This window comes from Solea solea, chromosome 8 (genome assembly GCF_958295425.1).
Source record: "Solea solea chromosome 8, fSolSol10.1, whole genome shotgun sequence".
In the NCBI taxonomy this organism is placed as follows: Eukaryota; Metazoa; Chordata; class Actinopteri; order Pleuronectiformes; family Soleidae; genus Solea; species Solea solea.
The window spans coordinates 28883005-28907354 of record NC_081141.1 but is presented as its reverse complement, the minus strand read 5'-3'; the positions used below and the strand labels follow the sequence as shown (position 1 = coordinate 28907354).

Genomic DNA, 24350 nt, shown 5'->3' with positions numbered 1-24350 from the left:
TCTGTGGTAAATGTTCTTGTAGTGCAGGTAGATCATTCCTCTGCTGATGTCACAGGCCAGGTCCACCTTCTCTCTCCAGCTCAGAGGAACATCTTTCCTGGCCAGAAGTTCCTCCAGACAACCTCCGTTCACGTACTGAAACAAGGAAAACATGGTTTTACACAAGAATCCACACAAGGACTCAAGATACTGTCAGTAAAGAAGAAGAAAAAGGACTCACCTCTAAGATCGGATAGAGTTTGTCTTCTTTGACACAGATTCCCAGATATCTGAAATAAAGACACATTTATTAAAATAAACAGTAGATTTAAATGGCTTCTGTCAGTCATATATTACATATTTATTAACATATGAGACACAGGTGAGTGAGACGGGCACCTGACGATGTTCGGATGCGACAGTTTCTGCAGCAGACTGATCTCTCGTACGATGCTGTCCTGGTCCACGTCGTTTTTGTAGATTTTCACCACCATCACTTTACGACTGGTGCAGTTTGTCACCTGAAGAACACGGAGCTCCATGAGTGACACAAACACAACACAACACAACAGCTGCTCAGCAGTTATTTATACACCGTTCCCACATGTTGGTTCTTAGAAACTTTAGAAATGTTATTAAATTCACTGAAACTTTATTGTTAACTTTAGTTTTATAGTTTACTTGTTTCCTGTAATTAATATTTAATAGCAATCTCAAGTTAGTTTATTAGTTTACACAAGTTTTCTTGTGTAAGATAAGGGCATTATTTCCCTCAATTATCAGGTCTTTTTTCCCATGTATTATATGTATATATTATAATTCATTTTATGTATAGTCACACAAAATATAAAATATAGACAAAATAATCCTTTATTGGTCTTTCCTTTGTGTAAATATACATTTTATTGTATGTTTTTGGTCATTGGTCAACTTCTAGTCATAGTAACTCTCTTATATATTTAAGATAAGATAAGATAAGATAAGATAAGGGATATTTAGCAGAGACTGTGTCACAGCTGTTTTTAAGGTGATGAACAAATCCAGATTCTCTCAATCTCATTTAATGTTGTCACATCAAAGCTCAGACACAGTCACTCGTTCATCCTGTGGCCTCTTTCCTGCTCATTTATCATAGACAAAGACCTTTAATGTATGGAAACCTGGACACACACACACACACACACACAGAGAGTTATGTAAGCGCAGCGCCCCCACGGTCTGCAGAGCTCGTGGGCCAATCACGGAATGACAAGAATGTCCCAATTAGTGTCAGAGACAAAAGAGGCTTTGACGACGGCTCCACTGGACGTAGGCCGATGGACAGAAGGACAGAGGGACAAAAAAACACCTTATAGACTTTGGAGAAGAAGCCACTTCCGATGAGCTCGGCAGTGAAGTTCTCCCAGAATTCCAGTTTGCGGACGGCGGTGCGGAGCTTCTGCCATCGGTCCACGTGGAAGTACTTGTCCGAAGACTCGCCGTACAGCGTGGGACTGGTGGGTTCTGAGGACACGTCCACATCGCACATCCTGGAGATGTCCACTGAGAAGACACGGTCACAAACACATGTTTTTATTTACTCTGTGTGAACATAAATGCATCAAACTAAATCAAGAACCCTGTTTAGATACATTTTATTATGTTGTTATGAATATGGATCAAACCAATTCAAACCACGTTTACACTGGTACACATTACTGTGTTAAATCTAATCATCCTCTCATATTTGGTTTCATACGATGGTTGTGCAGCTGCTTTTCTCGTTCACTCGAAGTATAAATGACTTCACTTTGAAAAATGACGAGACAATTTTCGGAAACCGACAGGATATTAATGTGCAGCGTAGCATTAAAAATATTCCATATTTAATCAGATGAACGGCTTAATGGACCCGAACATCACATCCTGCTCCTGCAGCTCATAATCTCACTGAAAAACTCAACTGAAAGTGAGGCGTTAAAATAACACTGAAATACATCAGGACCAAATTCACTCTGGAACTGTGTTCAATTGAACTTGTTTCTCTTTTACTTGTAACTAAATGGTCTTTCATACTAAAATAATAACATTTCATGTGCACACATTTAAACTGTTGAACACTCTATTCATACATTACATAACCGACATGGTGCCTTTGTTCAGCGCTGCTTCACTCAGCGACACAAACACACTCTGGAAAAAGCTCAATTTATGCATTAAACGATATGAAAGCAAACAGCAGATGAAAGAGAAAATAGAAAAAAGGTCTAATTTCACTCTGCACAGATCAGAGTAAGAGGCTCCACTTTATACAGAGACACAAAGACGGTGAATAATGTGCTGGTTAAAATAGACACACACACACACACACACAGGGACCTGAGCGGTCAAGAGACATGTTGTTCCTCCACAGACATAACATTCATATTTATAATCTCATTTATGAGAAAATAAAAGGCTAATATCCAACTACTGTATGTGTATGAAGAATGATAAGGAAGGTAAAAGAGAGTAATTAGAGTCCCTGCTTTCTGTTGCTATTGTCCTGGGTTTATTCTTCTTCTTCTCCGTTCCCACACGTGTGGTGCGACAGTGAATGGTGTGTCATTGAGTAACCACGGCGACAAAAATCTGGTTTTCACATACACATGAATGGAGAAGGGTTGAAAAATGATCACAACCCAGCCCACTTTGGAGCCTCACAGTGTCGTCAGACTTTAACGTAGAGACGTGGTTGAAACTTTCAACGGATCACAAGACTTGGGACTTATGTCACCTAAATCAAGGTTTTGATACCTACTACGGTTTTTAATCAATCACAGTTCAAGTTTTGTCCTTTTTTTGGACGTTTTCACACTCTAGCTGCGCTCCATGAAAATAATCACAACAATCTCTTAACAAACTCTTCTCCCGCCCACAATATCCAACCCACATTTACATGAACACGTTGCTCTGGTTGTCGTCTAACCCCGTGTGTTGTTTTCATTCTCATATGACTTGCAGTTTTTCTTAAAATCACCTAAAAGCGCAGAGAGTTCTGCTCAAACCTGCCATTCACTCCCATGTTACAACTCAAAAAATGAAGACGAGGGCGATTTTATTAATTTCTCTGTCAATTCACAGCCGTTTTTCACAAATGTAAATGTGGGAGCTCCTGAAAGCGTCCTGACGCTCACACACCAAAAATGTATCTCTATCATTAACAGTTCTTGAATTATGACAACTTTAAAACACGTTGCTTTCTCTGTTTTTCACCGGTTTTGGACAGTTAGAAACAGGTGTTTGGAACAAGTAGGGGGCAGGGAGCAGTGAGGGGGCGGGGGAGCAGTGAGGGGGCGGGGGAGCAGTGAGGGGGCGGGGTCACGGAATATTCTAGATGTTATTATTAGTTTTTTCACAAGAAAATCCAACTTTAAGTCCCTAAAAATAAAAGAAATGTTGGTTTATCAAGTCAGGATCCAAATCAAATGCAAGTCAACACATCCGCTGATGTTCCACAACAAAAAACAACACACACATTCACTATATGAACTGTATTACAACTGTATTAAGTTCATCTGGTCATGTGACGTCCAGAGCTTTTAAAGGTTCATTTCACCTCTGGACCTTAAAAGTCTGTGTTTTTCTTTGACGCTGTTTCATTGTTTGTTTTGTGTCTGGTCTTAAAGAGCAGAGACGAAGACAAACAAAGCAAAAACAAAAGTTCCCACAGTGAAGCCGGTTCTGTGTTCAGTCCTGACCCAGTTCTTTCCACACAGAACCAGAGACTGAAGCTCAGAGTCAGTGTTTACCATGACGACGACCTCTCTCTCTCTCTCTCTCTCTCTCTCACTCTCTCTGTGTCTCTCTGTGTCTCTCGCCCTCACAGTGACGCTGGTGTAAAGCACACACTGACACACAAACACAAACGCGCTGCGGAGGAATCAAGCGTCGGCTTTTGTTCACTCGACTCAAACAAAACAATCCCAGTCTTTTCAGTCAATTGTCGCTGCTCCTTCATCATCTCTTTAAAAACTCTGTCTGACTCTGGAACAGCTGCAGTAACATGTTTACATCTCTGAATGTGATCGTATCAGTTATTTGAGTGAAGATATTCTTCAATATTGGCCTGATTTTCTTCGTTTTAATTCAATTCAATTCGATAGTAAGACAGAAATCTTTACAATTTCAAAGAGAGAAGAAAGGGTCTCTCACTCCTGGTCCTGGTTTTAGATGTTTCCATTCCTCACATGCACCTGATTGTAATAACCTGGTCGTTATCAGGCTCCTGCAGCATTTACTGACCAGCTGACCACTTCAGTCAGGTGTGTTGGAGCAGGGAAACATCTAAAACCAGGACCAGGATTGACAAACCCCAGTTGAGACTGCAGCCAAAATCAGATTTTTAAACATATTCAGATTCTAGTTTGATTTGTTGGCAGTTTGATCAGATTTGTCCAAACCAGATTCAAACCACATATGGAGATGGATTTGAATCTGATTCTGATCTGATTTTTACAGATGGTTCTCTCACAACGACACTCAAACAGAGAGTTTTCCACTCTCTTCCTTACTGTTGTCTTGTTAGCATGTCTTGTCAGCAAGTCTTGTTAGCACGTCTTGTTAGCATGTCTTGTTAGCATGTCTTGTTAGCACGTCTTGTTAGCATCTTCGAGCACGTGATTCCTCACCAGCTCAGACTTTGTGTGAAAAGTGTGAAAGGGAAACATTCCTGTGAGTGTGAAGGTCGTTTATCACGATCTGCTGATAGTTTGACCTTGAGTCTGACCTCACACACACACACACACACACACACACACAGAGTGACTGACACCGTCTCAGCTGATAAAGAATGTTTCACAGTAAAAAAAATCACTTCACGCTAAAGTGAGATTTTTCCCACAGATTTGTCTCGACAAAGATCCTCTGTGTGTGTGTGTGTGTGTGTGTGTGTGTGTGTGCGTGTGTGTGAACAAACACAAAGGTTCCCGTCACCTTCCAAACATGACGACGTGACGTCATTAAGGCGAAGTGACTCACAGTCTCACTACGTTACAGAGACGTTTCACACATATTTAAGTGTTAATGAACCTGTACACACACACACACACACACACACACACACACAACTATGCATCATTAGGGCCTGAGTGTAGACTGGAACAGAGGTTTTATTCTTCTCCGTACTCACTGGTCTTACATGCGAAGGTAAACTACTAAAAAGGCTTCTCAGAACATCCAGGAGCAACTGGTTGGAGGGTCGAGTTCCTCTGAGAGGAGTCGGGTCCGGCTCATTTAAAACCTTAAAAACCAGTAATAAAATCTTAAAATCAATCCTGAACTGGACAGGACACAACTGGTGTCACGTGATCACGGTTTGTTTTCCCGGTCAGAAGACGAGCTTTACTGGACGGATGTTTACGGTGGCAGCAGAATCTGGTTTCCTCTCCACACTCATCCTCCTCGACATCACCGCAGCTTTCGACACAATCTCCCGCCTTATCCTCCTGAACCCTTTAGCCTCCACTGGCATCAATAACACTGCACTCACCTGGTTTACATCATTCCTCTGGTCGCAATCAAACCTTTCCAATTGCTCCCCTCCCCTGTCAGCAGCGGTGTGCCCCAGGGCTCTGTCCTGGGGCCCCTCCTTTTTTTATCATCTACCTCCTCCCTCTCGGCAATATCTTCGAGAGTTTGGTATTCATATTCATGAATGACACCCAGCTCCACCTCTCCTCCGCGCCCACCACAACTCTACTGTTTACAACTTTCTCAAACTAAATGCCAATCAAACGGAGTTCCTCCTCATTGGTTCCAAATCTGTTAACCCATCATTAACAAATGACAACTCCACTCTTCTCACATAAACTCCATCACCCGGTCCGCCTATACTTTCCCCTCTGCAAATTCAATTCTTTCTTTTAAATCCAGCCTGAAAAACCTTCCTACTGTTGAAATGACTGTGTAATTAAAGTATCACCACTGCTGCACATCAGCTGTAGCTGCAACTTTTAGTCTCTTTTAATTCCCTTTTTCTCCTTAAACGCTGCTACCGTCGTTGAAATGTGCCACATAAATAAACTTTTGCCTTTAAGGCAGATCTGAGAATCCTCAGTGACTTCAGGCATCGAGTATGTGCAGCGGGCAGTGGATAGTCTCTCACAGTGTCTCACAGTGTCTCACAGTCTCTCTCAGCGTCCACACTCTGGTCACAACATTTCTGTCTGTAGATGATGAGTAATGACTCCGACTTCTGCCACAACCACAGAATCTGTTCACTCCTCAACTTTCCACAGTAAAAAATTACGCTTTGGCTTCAACTGTGGGTTTTTAAAGCCACAGGTGGCAGACGATGTTTATAACACATGAACGAGGACAGAGGACGGAGGACAGAAGAGAGAGGACAGAGGGCGGAGGACAGAGGACAGAGGACGCAGCTACATCACTCATGACTGTGGTTCCCCACTGTTGGCAGCAGCTGATGCAGAACATTAAGTTTAGTGGTTTGTGAAAAGTGATCCTTTAATGTTGTGCACTTTACTGAAGTCACTTAGACTTTAAACACTGATTTCATCACCTTTTTAACGTCATCTGGTCACAGATAATCTCAGATTAATAACTGCTGTGTCCACACTTTTGGTGTCAGTCCTACCCGACCCGAATCAGGGAAAAACCTTACTTTCTTACAGGTTAGTACTCATATAAACCTCGTTATAAAGCGCTATTCTGCTGTATTTTCTCATTTAAACCTCATTATAAAGTGATATACTGTTGTATTTTCTCATTTAAACCTCGTTATAAAGTGATATTCTGCTGTATTTTCTCATTTAAACCTCGTTATAAAGTGATATTCTGGTGGATTATCTAATTTAAACCTCGTTATAAAGTGATATTCTGCTGTATTTTCCCATTTAAACCTTGTTAAAAAACTTTATAACAACAGTAAAAGACAGTGTGTGGAACACTCTGTACCTGACACACAAAAACTACACTGTGTTTCATTTACCGACAACAGTTGTCATGTTCTGTGTGTGTGTGTGTGTGTGTGAGGATCAATCAACAGCTAATGTGATATTGACATGAAAAAGCACCAGAACTGTCGTCTATAATCAGATCAAACTTTGACTTCCTACAGAAATCATTTCCTTCCACAAACATCAGCTTCACTTTGCTGTTGTCACAACAAGAAAACTTCATTTCACATAATTACTACTTATACAAATACTACTTATACTAATACTAGTTATACTTATACTAATACTAGTTATACTAATACTAATACTAATACTACTTATGCTGATACTTATACTAACACTAACACTAACACCTGGTCCTGCAGGGGTTCTTTTTGGAGTGAGGAACATCTAAAACATGAAGGACAGGATTTACCCAAGGACCAGGACCAGGATGAGGAAACACAGGTGAGTTCTGTGTTCAGACAGAAGATGAGCTGTTCTGTGTCTGGAACACTCTTTCATCACTAAGTCACAGGTGAATTATACATTTGTTCTTCTTGTGTTTCTTCTGCTCCACTGACCCACCTCCCTCACTCACTCCCTCACTCACTGTCTTCATTTACTGAAACTTGCACTAATGTGTTCTTGTTGTGATTTCTTATAGTTTATCAAACATCTACAGACTTTAACTTCGATTCCAGAGTCGAATCTGGTTTTAACAGGTTGTAAAGTGAAGTGTTTTTACTGTAAGTGTAAGTGTAATCTGTGTAAGTGTACATCTGATGTATATCTGATGTATATCCTGAGGTGGCTTCACTGGTTCGTGTGATACCACAAACCTCACGCAGAGGAAACTCCACGAAGAACAGCACAACATTCTGGTCTTTGTGTAAAACCACACTATAAGTAGTAGAAAGTAGAAATAAGTCTTTTCAAACCTCTCAGTTTTCATGACTCTAAATAAGTGGAATAGTAGCAGCTTTCATATTTAAAGTGAAAACAGAGCAGTGTGGATGTAGCTGAACATTATATGAACCACAGTCCTGCTCATTTTAAAGGCTTCCTCTGCTCTGAAACACCTGCTTCAAATGAAGGCTCGTTATCAGTCACTGACCGTGTGGTGCAGGTGTGATGGAGCAGGGAAACATCTAAAACATGAAGCGCAGTGAGTCCTCTGTGGAGCGGGACTGAGAAACGCTGATGTTTGTGTCTGCGAGTGTGGAAAGTTGCATCCAAGTGAACCTGAGAGTGTGAAACTGAAGCAAACGCTGATTCTTTTACAAAGCTCTGCTCGCGACAGCTGACACACACACACACGCACACAGGTTTACCAGGCTAACAGAGGACCGTCCTTCCACACCAACCAACAGTGGACTTGTGTTTTTGGATGACTGTCCCTGCTCCAGTCAGTAGGGGCAGTGCTGAGGAGGCTCTTTACACTCACACACATGCAGGTACCCTCTTGACAATTTAAAAAAAAAAGAAAAAGAAAAAGAATCACCAGAGGATCAAAGACATTATTTCAGCATGATTTAAAGCATGACCAACAAGGGGACCTGAAAAATGTCCCCTGTTGGCATGGATGTCCCCTGTTGGTGAGTGAGAAACGACACCAAGGTCTACTGTTGGATAGGTTGACGAGTACGCACACACACACACACACACACACCCCTTTCCTTCACACCTCGTCAAAGTAAAACTGCCGACCACATGAAAGTAAAAGCCTCATAAACAGAAACCTAACATGTTCACATGTTTACTATATTAACATATATTAATATTGTGTGTTTTCCAGAACATTTGTCTTCAGTGAGTGAAACAGTTTTCAGTCGACACAAACACAAACATTCAGAGCAAACATGAAGCAAACGTGAAGTTTGTAGCTGAGTAATCGACCTTCACTGCTGTGAAACACAAACTCTGTGAAGGTCAATTAAAAAAAATGTGGTAAACTAAACCTGGTGCCACGCTTATTTACACATGTACAAATGATGTCACACACCTGCGAGTATTTCATTTAACCCAACATCAGAGTATTTTATGACTTTAAGTTTATTTAAAATTTAGCTTATTATTGCTAACAGTATGTATTTATAAAGGTTTACACATTAAGTTTATTATTTAGCGGCTAAGTTATTGTTTATTAACTACGACGTAGCTTCTATTTAATTCAGCTAAAACAGGAAGCACCTGTTAGCCACAGCAGGCTAACTAGCTAAGAGGGTTAACAAGCTTGTTTATTTTAATATTTAGCATCAGCAGCTAATGTGTAAAAACAGTAACGGTTGTTGTTTTATAGCTACTTATTTCATAAGGTCTCATATTTATTTTAGCTAAAACCAAACAAACAAAAAACAGTACCTGTTAGCCACAACAGGCTTACTAACTAAAAGAGTTTGTAAGCTTGGTCTAACAAATAATAATGTGTTAATTAATGTTATTAAGTGGCAATTGTTGTTGTTTATTCATAAAACTATGCAGTTTTTCACTTCTATTTACTACTACTAGCTAAAACACGAAAGCGCCTATTGGCCACAGGCTAGCAGGCTAACTAGCTAACTAGCCAGGAGATCAACAGACTGCCTGTGATGTACTTCACTGTCTGCAACATACGTCTGTGTTGTGACTGTGATGACAGGGTGAGAACATGAATGTGAGGGTGAACGTGAATCCGTCAGTACTTACTCCACTGATTTAAAACGTTATTCATGTGCATCCTGCAGAGGACGAAACAAACGCAGACGCGAGCGTCTCCGTGCAGAGGCTGAGGAGGAACAAACATACGAGCAACAACACGTAAGCAAAGACACGCGAGACAACGTGGACACATGAGGACAACAGTGATGCCTGGACATGAAGACATGAGGGGACAACACAAGCTTTTCACTTGTTCTTTTGTCATGAAACTCTACAATGAAATGAAGCTGATGCCTTTAAATAAACAGTATATATATATATATATATGTTATATAGATAAAATCTTTATACAGTTTATGGCAGTGGTTCCACAACCTTAGCTCCTCATGATGAGAAGCAAACATACAATGATAAATAAATGAAAACACATGATTATCCTCAGCAAAACTATTATAAATGACAATATTATTACAATAACTGTTCAAAGAAAGAGCTTTAACTCTAAAATCAATAAAATCACTTAGACTTTGGTGAGAAACATTGACATAAATCACTAGCACAATATGTTGGCGAGCTAAATACAAAACTTTTAAGTCACTGACATAAAATATTAACAGTTTTTTGTCCATTCTTCATTATTTCTATGATGGAAATTCACAATCAGGAAGTTTAGGAATAAATTTACCAAATTTTGTTTTACACATGTGCAAAATGTGGCTCCCTTAACCGTAACCATGGAAACAGCCTTTTGTAACAGGAAGAAACTGCACTTTTACTACATTGTGTGTATTTTTAATAATGTTGCTCATTTTCAGTGTCGACAGGGTGTTTACGTAACTTTAAAGAGGCTACAACACGTCAGTAGAATGTGATGCTGCCCCCTGTGGCCAAAAACAATAATAACCACAAATGGTTTTGTTGAGAGATACGGTTAAAAAACATAAAAATGTGATTATTGTCACATCATTTAAGTTATAGAGAGAAAATGATAATATAAAGTTAGTACATTTAGAAACAACCTCAGTTGGTACAAACACTAATTCAAATTCAAATAAAAGATTAAAGATAAAAACTATTGAAACACACTATACACATACATAATAAAGATAAATAGTAAAACAGTAAAAGAAGAAAAACAATTACTATGTCAAAAATAAGTGGAATAATAAAGAATAACAAGATAAGAAGTTAAAAACAACAAAAACAATTATCTACAATAATTATTTAAGATGTATCACAGTTCCTGCTGTCTTTAAAATATGTAAATACTGTATATCTTTAATATAATGTACGTTGATAATGAAAAATAACATTTTTGTGAGCAGTTCTACGACTGAAAGTTGGAAACCACTGCCAAATAAAACAAAGTCTCAACTGTAACAACAATAAAACACTAAAAAACTAAATAAACTGTAAAATTCAACTCTCTCAGTGATGTTGTAACAGAGTTAAATACACATTTGGTTTAAACGCATTTGTTTCAGTTATAACTTTAAATTATGTTCAATTCTCACCAGAATTGGTGTTAAATTGACTCTTACTGTGAATTGAAATCACTGTGTACTGATTTTTAGTTTACAAACATGCAGTTATGAGTTTTCAGCCTGATTTTATGTCAAAATAATAAAGAAATGAAAAGTGGACTCACATGTTTTTCAGGCTCTTCAGGTTGTAAACAAACAGATTTTTATGTTCTTGCAGAAATGTGAGGCTTCATCTTCAGCTTCATCATAAATCCTCTGTGTGTGAGTGTGAGAGAGTGAGTGTGAGAGAGTGAGTGTGAGAGAAGTGAATGTGAGAGAGTGAGTGTGTGTAGGAAGAAAGTGCAGCTCTGCTTCTCTCTGTGGTTTCTCTCCGTCTTTTTCTGCTGCTCAAACAAACCCCGCAAATGCAAATGCACACACACACGTTTCTGCGTTGTCTAGGCAGCAGCTTCACACACACACACACACATATAACTCCACCCACTGGAAGTGGGCGGGGCTAAACTGCAGCCCCTGTAAAGTTGACACGGGTGTTTCTCATCCTCATCAGCGTCTCGTCACACTGCAAATGGACTTATATTGATTTAAATGTTCATGTTTTAAGAAAATTAATCTGCTAATGACTTTAATTACATTTTGTTTGGCTGGAATATTTAACAGCAGCTTGTAAATATACAGAAACATAAACACATTAATGTAAAACAAGCCAAATACAAGACAAACATGGCCTAAATTTAAGGAAGTTAGGACATTTTTACTTAAAATAAGTTTATTTTCTTGATTAATCTGACTTTACAAATGTGTACTTTAGAAATTCTATGTTTTGGCTTCAATGAAAGTTTCAACTCAGCTGTAAAATCTAAGACAAACACAAAGAGAGTCAGGGAATAAAACAGCAAGTTTTATTATTGTTCGTTTTACTCATTTAAATTTACAGTAAAAGCTTCATGAGGCGTTTTGGTGCATAATTTTATCACAGTGAAACATTTTTAATCTTAAACAGCAGGCACACACTGCCACCTTCTGGTCATCATGTATATCTACAACAACACGTATATATAAATATGTCATAATTATAAGACACACACTGGGATTAAATATAGGCACAGCAGCCCAGCGTCTGAGCTGAGGGTTAGTTTACAGAGATTACACAGTTTCATTAGCAGATTATAGATTATTAGATGTGATGTAATCCTGTGTTAATTATGTCACAAACTCATCGTCAGGCACAAACTGAATTATATTAGTTAAAGAAGAGTACGTATGATACTCAGTATCGGTCTGATATCGGAAAATAAAAAACCTGAAAATCTGTTACAAACACAGACTTTTAAAAAACATGTAAATAAAAAAGATGTAAAAAAACATTTTCACTGGTTAATGTTTGTCTTTGGATGCAGAACAATTAATAAACTGTTGGGAAGATATGTATTAAAAAACTAGAGAGCGTAATTTAAAAGACACTTAAGTCTGGGTCTAATATTAGTCACACACATCGCACTGAGCACAAAAATTGATATTCAATACTAATGCATTTTAAGGTTTAGAACCCTTTAAATGGCAGGTTTTTGCCATGATGACACCATGTTTTCAGTTGAAAAAAACCCAAAGATTTGGGCCACATACTATGAATTTCTTTGGAAACAAATTAAAAAAAAATTAAAAAGCCAGAATTCTGAGAAAACTTCTCCCAATATTTGCAATATAAAAGATGGAAAGTTTTTTTCTCCATATGCTGAATATGACCAAACAAGACATAGTAAAAATGATCAATTATCAAAGCCCAGATATAATAATGTATAATAAGATATGTTATGACATGAAAAATTAAGTTTGAATGGGACATTTTTGGCGCTTAACGGTCTGAGTGTAACACTTGTTTGTAATAATCAAATAAAAAAAGACACAATCTTAACAAAATTATCAAAAATGAAAAGCACGTTAGATGCACACAACAACAAAAAACAACAAGTCTTTTCGGAAGATTGTTACGATTGCAATATAGGGATCCGTAATTTAAGCCACTGTAAATTACAAAACCATGCCTCTGCTAGGCCACACCTACTTTTACCATAACCTATTATACATTGATCAAAATATTTAAGTGAATTATTTAAAAAATCAAAAGGTGATATATGTTAAAATATGTACAACAGTGACCTCTAGTTTTTTTCACACGGTTATTGCGATCCCAATTCCAAAAACTGCAATGATTTGTCGGAAATACGGAAATAAGAGCTCCACTTTAAAACATACACATTTCATGTCTTAATATCTTTTTACATATATCACCTTTATTATCAGAAATCTTTAAATCCAGCATCTATTTTAAAATTTTTTGGAAAAACCACCTTAAGCTTTGGTATTTTTTGTCAAATAAATAAATAAATAAATTTAAAATGAATTTTAAAAAATGAGGCACGTTTGTTTTCAGCAGTTGAGATATTGATTAAAGTGTCCGTTGCATATATCGCAATAAACAAGACAAAATTTACAATATGGAAAAAATCAGGAGCCTGAGGTCAGGTGTGTGATTTTTAAGGGTTAATGGTTTTCTCCTTAAGATTTTAAAGCTCCGGTATGTAATATTTCTGATGTTTTATTGGCAGAAATGTAACAAACTAGACATAAGTTTGTTTATTAAAGTGTATAATCACTTTTAAAACTACATTTGTTTGCTTTTTGTAGCCACAGAAAAAGCCTTTTGTAGGCACTTAAGTTAAGGTAAGGGTCCGTGAGGACACGTTTCACATGTTTTAAAACAAGACCATTTGGACACAAACGAAGAAGAACAACGACATCCTGTCTGCTGTGTGAAGGCCACCGTAGTTTTCTGACACTCGTGGGGAAAGGACGGACGTCCACAGGCGTCCCCAGATGTCCACAGGTGTCCACTAGAGACATTTTATGATTGTAAGGCAGCACTCTTGTTTTGGACAAAAATAAGAAGATGTGAACCACGGACAGAGGACGTTTAAATTAGAGATCGGAATTTGGACGAAAATCCAGAAATGATTGTCAGGTTCAACTGATCGTTTTTGTGAAACATAGAGAAAAAAATGTTGGAATTAAAGTGTTTAACTATTTAAAGTTAGTAAAGTGGTTAGTTTGACAAGTTATTATTATTATTATTATTATTATTATAATATCACTTTACAGGGACTTTGAGGAGTCAAGAGTATCATATATACAGTATATTATATATTAAATATAATATCTAATGTACTGCATTCAAGTTAATTTCCTTTCATTTTTTCTTTCTTTTCTAATAAATGATAAAAAAAAAAATTCATTTTCCTGAACTTTACTCATTTGCTTCTGTTTTTCAGAATTTATGAGATAGTTTTTTTTTCTTGTTTTTTCACAATTAATGAGAAGAAATCCCAGATTTTTTTTCTTCTTCAGTTCTGTTTTTTAAATGAATTTATCCTGAAATATTTTCTTTTGGTTCTTTTATTTTAAATGTATGAGATTTTTTTTCTTCTGTTTTTTTGGTTTTGTTTTCCTGATTTAAAGACAAACAATTTTTGATTCATATTTTTTTCATTTCTGTTCTTCCACAATAAATGATAAAAAAAATGTTTTCTTCTGGTTGTTTTTTGGAATTAATTTGAAGATTTTTCCAGAATTTTTTGGTTTTTCTCAATTGATGAGGACAATTTCTTCCTTTTTTTTTTAAATTTCCTGATTTAGTTTTTGTCAGAGTTGAGACACATTGCACTGTTCGTCTGAACAAAGTCCTGAGGCGTTAAAGTCGACAAACTGAATAAAAATAACACTTAAATAACTTCTAAAGTGAACATCTGTTTTCAGGACAGAAATGGAAGCTTCTTAATTTTCTTATTATTCCAGAAAAACAGAGACAAATCTCACGCTTTCAGAATAATCCGATGGCTTTTTTTTCCTTTCACAGCAGGAACTTTAATCCGGACTTGGCGACGTTGTCGTTCAGCAGCTGTTGTGACGCGTGGAGAAATCCTGCCACGCCCGCAGCAGCTTCCCGGGCTTGAAACCGTTGACGATGATGAGTCTGGAGAAGACGCAGCGGTCGTACTCCAGGTTCCTGATCTCAAACAGATTCCTAAGCGTGAACCCGGCGAGGGCGTACGACGGCCGCACGCCCAGCACGCGCAGGCACAGACCCACGTACACGTCCTCCAGAGGGACCACGCGCACGAACCTGGATGCCCAGGCGATCCTGGAGGCCAGGTCGGCGGACAGAACGTAGCCGGCGCCGGACACGTACGGAGGGAAGCGGTCCTCGGGGAACTGGTCCTCCGTCAGAGACCACTTACTGTTCCTGTCCCGCCGCGGTCGCCCGTCGCCGATCACCGAGCCCGCGATGAAGCCGCGGCGCGGCGCGTTCCTCAGCCACGGCAGCAGGAAGAAGACGTTGACGAAGATGTCAGCGTCCACCTTCATGACGTAGGAGGCGTTGGGACAGAACGTGGACGCCCAGTTCATCATCATCACCGTCTTCACCGTCAGGTTCTGGTAAGTGTCCTGGAATCACAGACATCACAGATGCAGGTTTTTAAGGGTTAATGGTTTTCTCCTTAAGGCTTTGAAGCTCAGGTATGTAATATTTATAAGGGTTTAATGGCAGAAATGTAATTTACTGTTTATTGAAGTATAATGTATAATCGATAACCGATGAATTATCTCTGGCACCATGTTTCAATCCTAACTCCTCACTTTATTTAATACTTTTACTTCTGAAATGACTCTTAAGTACAGTAAATGTCAAACTTTAAGACTTTTATTTCTACCAAAGTTGTTTTCTGGTGACAAACTTGTACTTTTACTCTTTAATTATCACTTTAATAAGACTGTATATTCACTCACTCATCTTCTACCACTTTATCCTCCACATGAAGGTTGCTGGTGCTAATCCCAACGTCTCTGTGTTTCTAGACTGTGGTTTAAATAAACAGCAAAACAGTATTTCGGATTCTTTTCAAAGTACCACTGGTGGTACACGTGCCACAGTTTGAGCACCACGGGGTTGAGTACAGACTCATTAAGTTTTCAGTCTTACCAGGAAGTCCATCTGGATGATGTCAGAGTGTCTCGTGCTCTCCTCCTGCAGGCTGGACACCTGTCCTCTGTCCTCTGTGACGCCCATGAAGAAGAGAGTGAGTGTCGTCAGCGTCTCCTCGTGAGGAGAAGGAGGAGCAGAAGGAGAACTCCATGTTCTCCTGATGGCTCCTCTGGCTTCAGCCTCCTGAGGAGACACCGGGACCAGGAAGAGCAGGAAGGGCGCGGGAGAGCGCGCGCACACCGCGGGCTGGTTGTGGACGAAGCGGTAAGTTAGCGGCGAAACGAGCGCGAACTCGGCGTCCGTGAGTGGACGCGGAGACCGGGGGACATCTTTGGTCTTCAGGAGGACGTGGACGGACAGCACGAGGACAGCGGAGACACCGAGTAACTTCACTAACGTCCAGCAGTGAAGTGCTCTCCTCATCGCCCTCACACGAAACTCAACTAAACTCCTGCTTCTTGTTGTGTTGTCGTTGTGTTCTTGTTGTGTTGTCGTTTTGTTGTTGTTTTGTTGTCGTTTCACGTCTTTTCTCGCGGTGTTTACAGATTCTGACAGAAGAAGAAAACACAGGAAATCACAGCGTGTTCACAAGAGGAGGAGGAGGAAGGCGGAGACCACGCCCGGAGGGGGCGGAGCCAAGATGGAGAATTTAAAAAAACACTGCAGAGATTTTTTCTACGGAAGAGGATTAGGGACAAATATGAATTATTTAGGAAACTAAATTCGAAAAACTCACAAAAGTCGAATTCTGGATGATTTTAGATTAATTCTGAAGAATCTGTCATGGCTTTTATGTTATTTTTAATGTCTGTTATTGTCTTATTTTGATTTATATTTGCAATCTCAGTCAGATTATCGTGCTAAAATAAAGGTTAAATCAATAAAACTGTGGAATCATAATTAAAAACATCTGTGAAGACAAAATACACACACACAGGAATGGTCCTTTATTTCACTGACACTTCAGACTCTGAACTGTCGTATGATTTTATAACTGGAAAGTGTAGAGAAGCCTTAGTTTACTGTTGTTTTAACTGATGTTATTCTTGTTCATTTTTACTCACTGTGATATAATGATAATGATGTTTTTTCAAGTTTGATAAGTTTTAATCTTTTCAGTGTCCGTCTATAGCGAGGGTAAATAAATAATAAATCATTTTCTGAACTTCTTCCTTTTAAACAAACTGTTTATTGTAATACAGCTTACAGAGAAACACTTGTTCACCCAGTTATAAACAAACAAAACAATAAAAACAGACTTAATTTACACAGGCATTCTTTAGAAGGTCAGTGGTTTAGTATCCTGCTGTCGCAGGGGGGCGGGGCAGGGGCGGGGCATAGGGCGGGGTCAGGGTGTGTGGGGGTGGGGGTTATTAACAGTAACTAGTTCTCTAGTTTTGGCCTATTTTTTTCATCAACATAATAGACTTTAATTATGGACTTGGGAGTTGGCCTTTTTTTTCCTCTTTTAATTTAATTATTTTATTTTTTTAAATGTTTTCAGCATCAACATCTTTTTGTGTCAACAACGACGAAACATTCCCTTTGTTCCACATTTACAGTATGTACTGTTATATTCACATTTCTCAAAGAAACAAAAGAAAAAAAACAAGATAAAAGACGAGCGTAATCTCCGCGTCTTATCGTAAACCGAGCGATAAACTGTAGGTCCTGCCTGCGCGCGTTCACACGAGCAGACCAATCGAAGCTTTTCCTCTTTTTTCCTCTGACGCTCTTTAGATTTAAAAAAACAAACAAAAAAAACATAATACTGTGGTAGTAGAAGTAGCGTGATGCCTTATTTACGGAATAATGCTGCGTTCCATTTTACATCGAAGCTCGGGAGTTTGCAGCGTTCCCAGAGAGAAGTTATGGACGCCGGGCGAGCCAATTAGTGAGCTGCTCTATCGATCCACCAAGAAACTGATTGCAAAATAATGAGCTCGCATCTATATCCACCAACAGACTGACTGCCAAATAATGATCCGCTCAATTCATCCTTGAAGAGACTGGCTGCCAAATAATGAGTGATTGCATACATTCATCAACAGCCTGTCTGCCAAATAGTGAGCTGTTCCATACAGACTAAAGGAATCCTAACTCTGAGTTTCTGAGGGAAATCGAAATTCGGGGGGGCGGGGGGCTTAAAAACCCTTAACCTTAACCTTAAAAAAAGTAGGTGAGAGAGTGATGGTTGTTGTGGCTGGGGTTGGCGCACCTCGTGTGGACGATAAATGGGTTTCTAGGTTTCTAATCATGATCTTGGAAATTCCCGGGTTCCGACTACAAATGGAACGCAGCATAAATGGAAACATCCGGGAGAATGTGGGACGTGGCCGGTTTAATACTTTCCTATAGGATTTTTTTCCATCAAACGTTGGCTTGTGTTGAAGGAGACGAGGGGAAGGAAACCTGTGGAGGACAGAAGTGACACTGACACGAGTGAAGACATGAACACATCTGAGATGATGAATGTTTAAATCAGAACCGTACGTGGAAACAGTTCACGATAAAAAAACAAACCCTGAACCCAAACACTGAACCATAAACACTCCTGTCCTTCCTCTCCATGACTGACGCGAGCAGAAGGAGGTGACATCGAGATGTTCCTGCTCTCTTTGGTGCGTGAAGAAGAATCTGCATGGGTTTGATTTGAATTCCAGTTTATTTTGTGTTTTTTAAAACATGCAAACTGATTTCAGCACTGCGTCGTTTTCCACGGCCGTGTGACGAAGGAGGGAAGGAAGATCGCGGCTGGAGACGTGTGGAGGCAGTGAGGCTCTCGGCAGTGGCTTTGGTTGCTGCTGGGTGGGCGGGTGCTCATGGTGGTTGTTTGGAGAAGGGGGCGGAGTTGTAGTAGCGGTGTTGTTTGTTAGTGGAGGGGGTCGTGGTGGTTTGTTTATGATCGTTTCCTCCGTCCCTCCAGGTTTCTGAAGTTGGAGGGTCTGATCTTCATCTCGGCGAACTCGATCGAGTGCTCGTGGCCTTTCCAGTGGAACCAGTTCACGCCCTGAGGAGGAGAACGAAAAACCAGTTACACGCTTTAAAATGCTAATTCCCTCTGAGGGATTAATAAAATCCTCTAGACCACATGTGTTTTTATGTTCTACAGGTCCACCCACAGCCGGACTGCCAAATAATGATCCGTTCAATTCATCCCTGAAGAGACTGGCTGCCAAATAATGAGCCATTGCATACATTCACCAAGAGACAGACAAATAATGAGCTGTTATCTCTATCCACCAACAGACTGTGTGTTCTTAGAGGAAGTCTCGTTGAGATAAAACTGAGTACTCAGTAGTCTGTGACTTTGTTTGCAAGGGAGTTGTCAGTTTCAATCATTTTGCAGAATGTTGTTACCTTGCTGTGACTGTTGTCTCCGTATCGTCCCATGAGGTTGACCCGGTGACAGTTTTTATACCAGAACGCTCCTTTGTAGGACAGAGCGCAGTTGGTGACGGCGATGTCGTTGTCGTGGTCATAGGTGGAGAACGGACGACCGTGGTGATACGTCATGGAGTCGCCTACAACACAACACAGAGAGAGAGACAGGTCAGCAGGTGTACCTAATAAAGTATGTGTGTTTGTTTGAATAAATTCAAGTTTTCATAAAAATTGTGCACTTTATTTTCTAGTTAGAACAACTAATACGTTTATAGACTAGTTAATACTTTCTAAAATACTGAAGCTGAGGGTTAGGGTTAGGGTAAACTGCAAAGTGGCCACTTCACCTGCTGTTCCACTGTATCCACCCACGTGCACTTTGTAGCGGGTTCGAGGTTCAGAGACGGAGAACTTGTCGTACTGAGCGTAGGCGGCTTCACCTTTGTCTCTCAGGTCGACCCGCAGCTCGTACTGACCTCCTGCTGTGATCTTATGAAGGTTGGACAAACCTGTGGAGAAGATACATTTAGAAAACCAGGATCCTCTGAAAACACAGCTTCATAATCTCAACATTTTAGATTTCTGGCTGAAAGTGTGAGGCGTGAACAACGTGTGTAATAAACATCGTGCTGTGCTTGAATTACCGAGCCAGAATTCATCATTCATGTCGCCAAAGCCGCCCGTGTAATTCTTCCAGTTGCGGAAAAACTCCAGCTTCCCGCTCTGGCGTCTGAGGAAAACCTGCGAAAGAAAAAAGTAACTGCTGAACTGTAACTGTACGAGAAACATCTCAGCAGACGTGTGTGATTGTGGGCGGGACTTACGATCCATCCGCCCCCATCAGTGCCCATGTCACAGTAAACCTGGACGGGCTGGTTTTCGTCTCCTCCCACGTAGATGGTGTACAGACCTGATGATGTGTCGCCGTTCAGCAGAGCCTGAGAGCAGTCTCTGGGATGTCTGTACAACACACCAGCTACACACACACACACACACACACGGTAATGTAACTGCATGGAGTTTGAAGTTGTGATTCCTTTCTCTTCAAAGTGACACAGAACGTTACAGAAATAGCAGCAAATTTGTCGTTATATAGTTTTATACATAAAACTGCATAAAGTAACATCAATAAAAGTACTATCATAATAATACCACTGTTATAGGATAATTAACTTTAACACTGTAATAAAAATGTTTTTAAGAGCAATTTAAAAGACGACAGTGACCAACTGAGTCATTGTATCGCGTATTATGTCTTACCGTGTATTGTGTTATATCGTGTATTGTGTAGTATTGCGTATAGTCTCCTATTGTTTCGTGTATTGTGTCGTATCGTGTATCATATTGAATCATGTATTGTATCCTATTATGTATTGCATATTGTATCGTATAATGTATTGTATGATGTATTGGATTGTATCATATATTGTATCGTATCACGTATTGTATTGTATCATGTATCGTATCAAGTATCGTATGATGTATTGTATCGTATCAAGTATCGTATGATGTATTGTATCGTATCAAGTATCGTATGATATTGTATCGTATCGCGTATTGTATCGTATCAAGTATCATATGATGTATTGTATCGTCTCAAGTATCGTATGATGTATTGTATCGTATCACGTATTGTATCGTATCATGTATTGTATATTGTATCGTATAATGTATTGTGTTGTATCAAGTATCGTATGAAGTATTGTAATGTATCACAGCAGCATGTATGTATAGTGAACTCACTGGTGGTGAGGACAGTGGTGATGATTCTGCTCCTCTTAGGTCCAGCGATGGCCTGCAGTCTGACTGAATACTCAGTGGAGGCGCTGAGCTGAGCCATGTTGTACGACACAGCAGTGGGACTGAGAACAACCTCCTGATCACACACAGACACACACACAGAACATTCTCCATTTAACACACCTGCCTCAGCAGGTACACTCAGATTCTGCGTCGTCCTGGTTCCTCACTCACCCTGAAGGAGCCGTCAGCTGACTCAAAGCTCAGGATGTAGCCGGTGATGTCGGCACGAGGAGGTTTCCATGTCAACAAGCAGCTTTCTGTCTGGATGTTAGTGGCAGTCAGATCCTGAGGGGCGTCCACGTCTGAACACACAAACAGCAGGTTATCAACATATGTGTCGTATCTTATTGTGCAGTTTCAATTTCATGAGCATATATATATATATATATATATATATATACATATATATACATATATACATATATATGTGTCTTCAGCAGCAGATTTCATAAAAGTGAAGTCGGGGACAGACTAACGGGAGAACACGAGTTACGACACTGGAGTTAGCATCCAAATTCATAGCTCCCCGGTCAGCAGTTAAGGGGAAATTGAGGTTTTTACATTTCTTACTGTTGTTAAACTGTATGTATGTGAAGTCTTAATGTATTTTATGACACAATAAAACATTTAGGGACACAATTGTTTTGGTTCAGTTTCCCCTTAACTGAATCTGGACTCTAACTTCGGTGTCGTTAAAGACTCCACTGCTAATTAGCGTTAGCGTTCTCTGGAGCGGAACAAGGGGAAAGTTTATCAGGAAAATGAAAAAGTCGTAAAGTTGAAGGTCTGGAACAATGTCTGCAGTTTCTGTAGTAGTGATAAAAAAGCACCAGACAAAACTCTACTGTATATACACATGGAGCTTGGACTCAAATGCTGAAATACAAAAATAATGTCATTAAAAGTGTGATAAAGCAGACAGAACACTCACCGGTGGTGAACTCGGTCGTCGTGGCTGCGCTCTTGGCCAAGTCTCTCACCGCGTAAATCTTCACAGTGTAGTGCGTCGCCGGCGTCAGAGAGCTCATCTCAAACTCCACCACGTTCCCTGACACGCGCTCCATCACCGGAGCCACTGCAGAGACACGACGCGTGGATTATTAATCCTGTTTGTCACAGATACACGAGCGCTCTTCTCTACACTCACCTGAGTCTGCGCTGTACGTGAGGACGTAACCGTCCACGGTGGCGAAGGCGGGCTGCCACAGCAGCAGCGCCACGGTGTCTGTGATGTTGACCGCGGTCAGACCGCGAGGCTTGTCCAGGGCTGCACACACACACACACACACACACACATTACATCATCATGGTAAACAGTGACAGAGGTTTACCACTGCAAAAAATTTAAAGATAGTAAAATAAACTTGTTTCTGGGAAATTGTTCTTGTCATGTTTTGCAATGGAAAAATAATCTAATTTTGATTAACAAGCTTTGTCTTAATAAGATAATAACATGTACTTAAAGCTTTAGTTGTGAGTGATGAGCTAAAAAACTGTGGTTTGAATGAAATCCCACCTGAGGAACCATATTTTGTTTTTCTTATTTTGCTCTAATCTTCTCTCCTGCGTTAAATACAGAAGTGAAATCCAGTCACAGTTTGGTGTGAGTGCAAATATAAGACATTTTGATTGTGAAAAGTACAACTTTCTTAAATTTTGTTTTGGATTTTCCTAATTTTAACCAACATTAGAGTCTGGAAATGTGTGCAGATTTACAAGTGAAATCTGCTTACCCCACACAAGGACACACATTTAATACATTTAAGAATATTTGGCTAAGTTTTAGTAGGGCTGTGTGGGTGAGTATCGGGAACAAAGCACAACAATAAAGCTGTTTTCACTTTTATCCAGATGTTGCACAAATTTAAACACAAAACACGTCTTTAAAGTGATTTTAAAGGTACAAATATCTGGCTTTCACTAAACCCCCTGGACAGTGTGTCCTTTTTTTACAACATGACCACAGGTGACTCAGGTGTCACATGTAATAAAGTGTTATAAAGTAGTGCTACACACCCCTCTGCCTGATATAATCCAACATAGAGTTAATTTTTTACAGTGTAAGTATAAACATAAACCCACATATGTTTGAGTACTGATATTATAAAGACCAAGGATTTAGGTTAAGGGTGAGATATTTAGTGTGTGTGTGTGTGTGTGTGTGTTACTGTACCTGTGGTGACACTGTCTGACCCCGGCTCACTCTCCCGTTGACCTTTGACCGCGATGACGGTGACCTGATAGGTGACCCCGGGGGTCAGGTTGGGCAGCACAGTGTGAGACTCTGAACTGTCCACAGTCACAGTCTTAGCGTAACCTGAAAAGTCAAAAAATAAAACGGATATATTTATATTTGCCATCAACTGTTAAACAGACACGTCGGTGTCTAACCACAAGGGGGCAGAAGCGGTCTACCAGACTTCCCCAGCAGCTGGTGGAGGATTTACAGCGATTGATGGAGGGAAGTTTCACAGCGACTATAAAGTTACTGAAGACTCGGAAAAATGACTGCACTGACGTCTGAACTGTTTACACGGTGAAACAAACCCATGGGGAAAGTGGTTTAAGACGTTTAAGAGGAGTATTAAATGTTAAAAACGTTTGCAGCTTTCAAAGCTTTGGTTTTTATTCAATGAACATTTTTCTACTTTCTCTTATTTCATATAATGTGCACACTCTGAGGCGAGCGGCGTCTTTTTTACTGCTCTTATATCAACACTAATGTGTCCTCTGTCACCACGATGTACACAAACAAAGCTTTGTGTGTATGTGGTTGATAACAGCGTTTCTTAATCACACCTGATTCACATGAAGAGTCGTTAGCAGACTTTAGCAGAGTTTGTTGACGAGCAGAATGTTTGAATCAGGTGTGTAAAGAACCTTAAAGCTTAAAGAGTAAAAGTACAAGTATGAAAAAGAAGAAGAAGTCACTCACTAATAAAATTACTTCAGTAAAAGTCTTATTTATGACATCTAAGTCATTTTCTGATATAAAATGTACTTAAGTTGTAGAAGTAAAAGTATTTAAAAAAAGTAAGGATTGAGTTCATGGTGGTTTGTTGTCTTTCAACTGGAAGGTTGTGGGTTCAATTCTGGGGTCTGCTC

At 39.7% G+C, this 24350-nt stretch overlaps 3 protein-coding genes across 5 annotated transcripts in view; all 3 read right to left on the bottom strand.

The window, feature by feature from the left end:
* zgc:162952 (PKc_LIMK_like_unk domain-containing protein) overlaps window positions 1–11425 on the bottom strand; it is an 18176-nt gene extending 6751 nt beyond the window's left edge. The window contains exons 1-6 of one of the 2 annotated variants that reach the window (XM_058635120.1): window positions 11182–11425; window positions 9582–9660; window positions 1328–1521; window positions 379–500; window positions 221–269; window positions 1–135 (exon numbers count right to left, since the gene is read on the bottom strand). The exon at window positions 1–135 is cut by the window's left edge and continues 15 nt beyond it. In XM_058635120.1, the coding sequence (XP_058491103.1) occupies window positions 1–135; window positions 221–269; window positions 379–500; window positions 1328–1521; window positions 9582–9612 (531 nt within the window). In that variant the 5' untranslated portion in view covers window positions 9613–9660; window positions 11182–11425. The remainder of the gene's footprint in view (window positions 136–220; window positions 270–378; window positions 501–1327; window positions 1522–9581; window positions 9661–11181) is intronic. The other variant, XM_058635121.1, reaches the window with a different exon arrangement.
* Window positions 11426–14570: 3145 nt separating this feature from the next.
* Window positions 14571–16660, bottom strand: b3galt8 (beta-1,3-galactosyltransferase 8). Its single transcript, XM_058635483.1, has 2 exons — window positions 16056–16660; window positions 14571–15520 (listed from the first exon to the last, which is right to left on the bottom strand). Exons 1-2 carry the CDS (start codon window positions 16479–16481, stop codon window positions 14966–14968), a joined length of 981 nt encoding a protein of 326 aa, XP_058491466.1. The 5' UTR covers window positions 16482–16660; the 3' UTR covers window positions 14571–14965.
* Window positions 16661–17224: 564 nt separating this feature from the next.
* tncb (tenascin Cb) overlaps window positions 17225–24350 on the bottom strand; it is a 55649-nt gene continuing 48523 nt past the window's right edge. For both annotated transcript variants that reach the window (XM_058635473.1, XM_058635474.1), the window contains 10 exons: window positions 23419–23562; window positions 22393–22512; window positions 22177–22320; window positions 21417–21547; window positions 21186–21318; window positions 20267–20418; window positions 20087–20183; window positions 19790–19951; window positions 19419–19582; window positions 17225–19068 (listed from right to left, as the gene is read on the bottom strand). In XM_058635473.1, the coding sequence (XP_058491456.1) occupies window positions 18958–19068; window positions 19419–19582; window positions 19790–19951; window positions 20087–20183; window positions 20267–20418; window positions 21186–21318; window positions 21417–21547; window positions 22177–22320; window positions 22393–22512; window positions 23419–23562 (1358 nt within the window). In that variant the 3' untranslated portion in view covers window positions 17225–18957. The remainder of the gene's footprint in view (window positions 19069–19418; window positions 19583–19789; window positions 19952–20086; window positions 20184–20266; window positions 20419–21185; window positions 21319–21416; window positions 21548–22176; window positions 22321–22392; window positions 22513–23418; window positions 23563–24350) is intronic.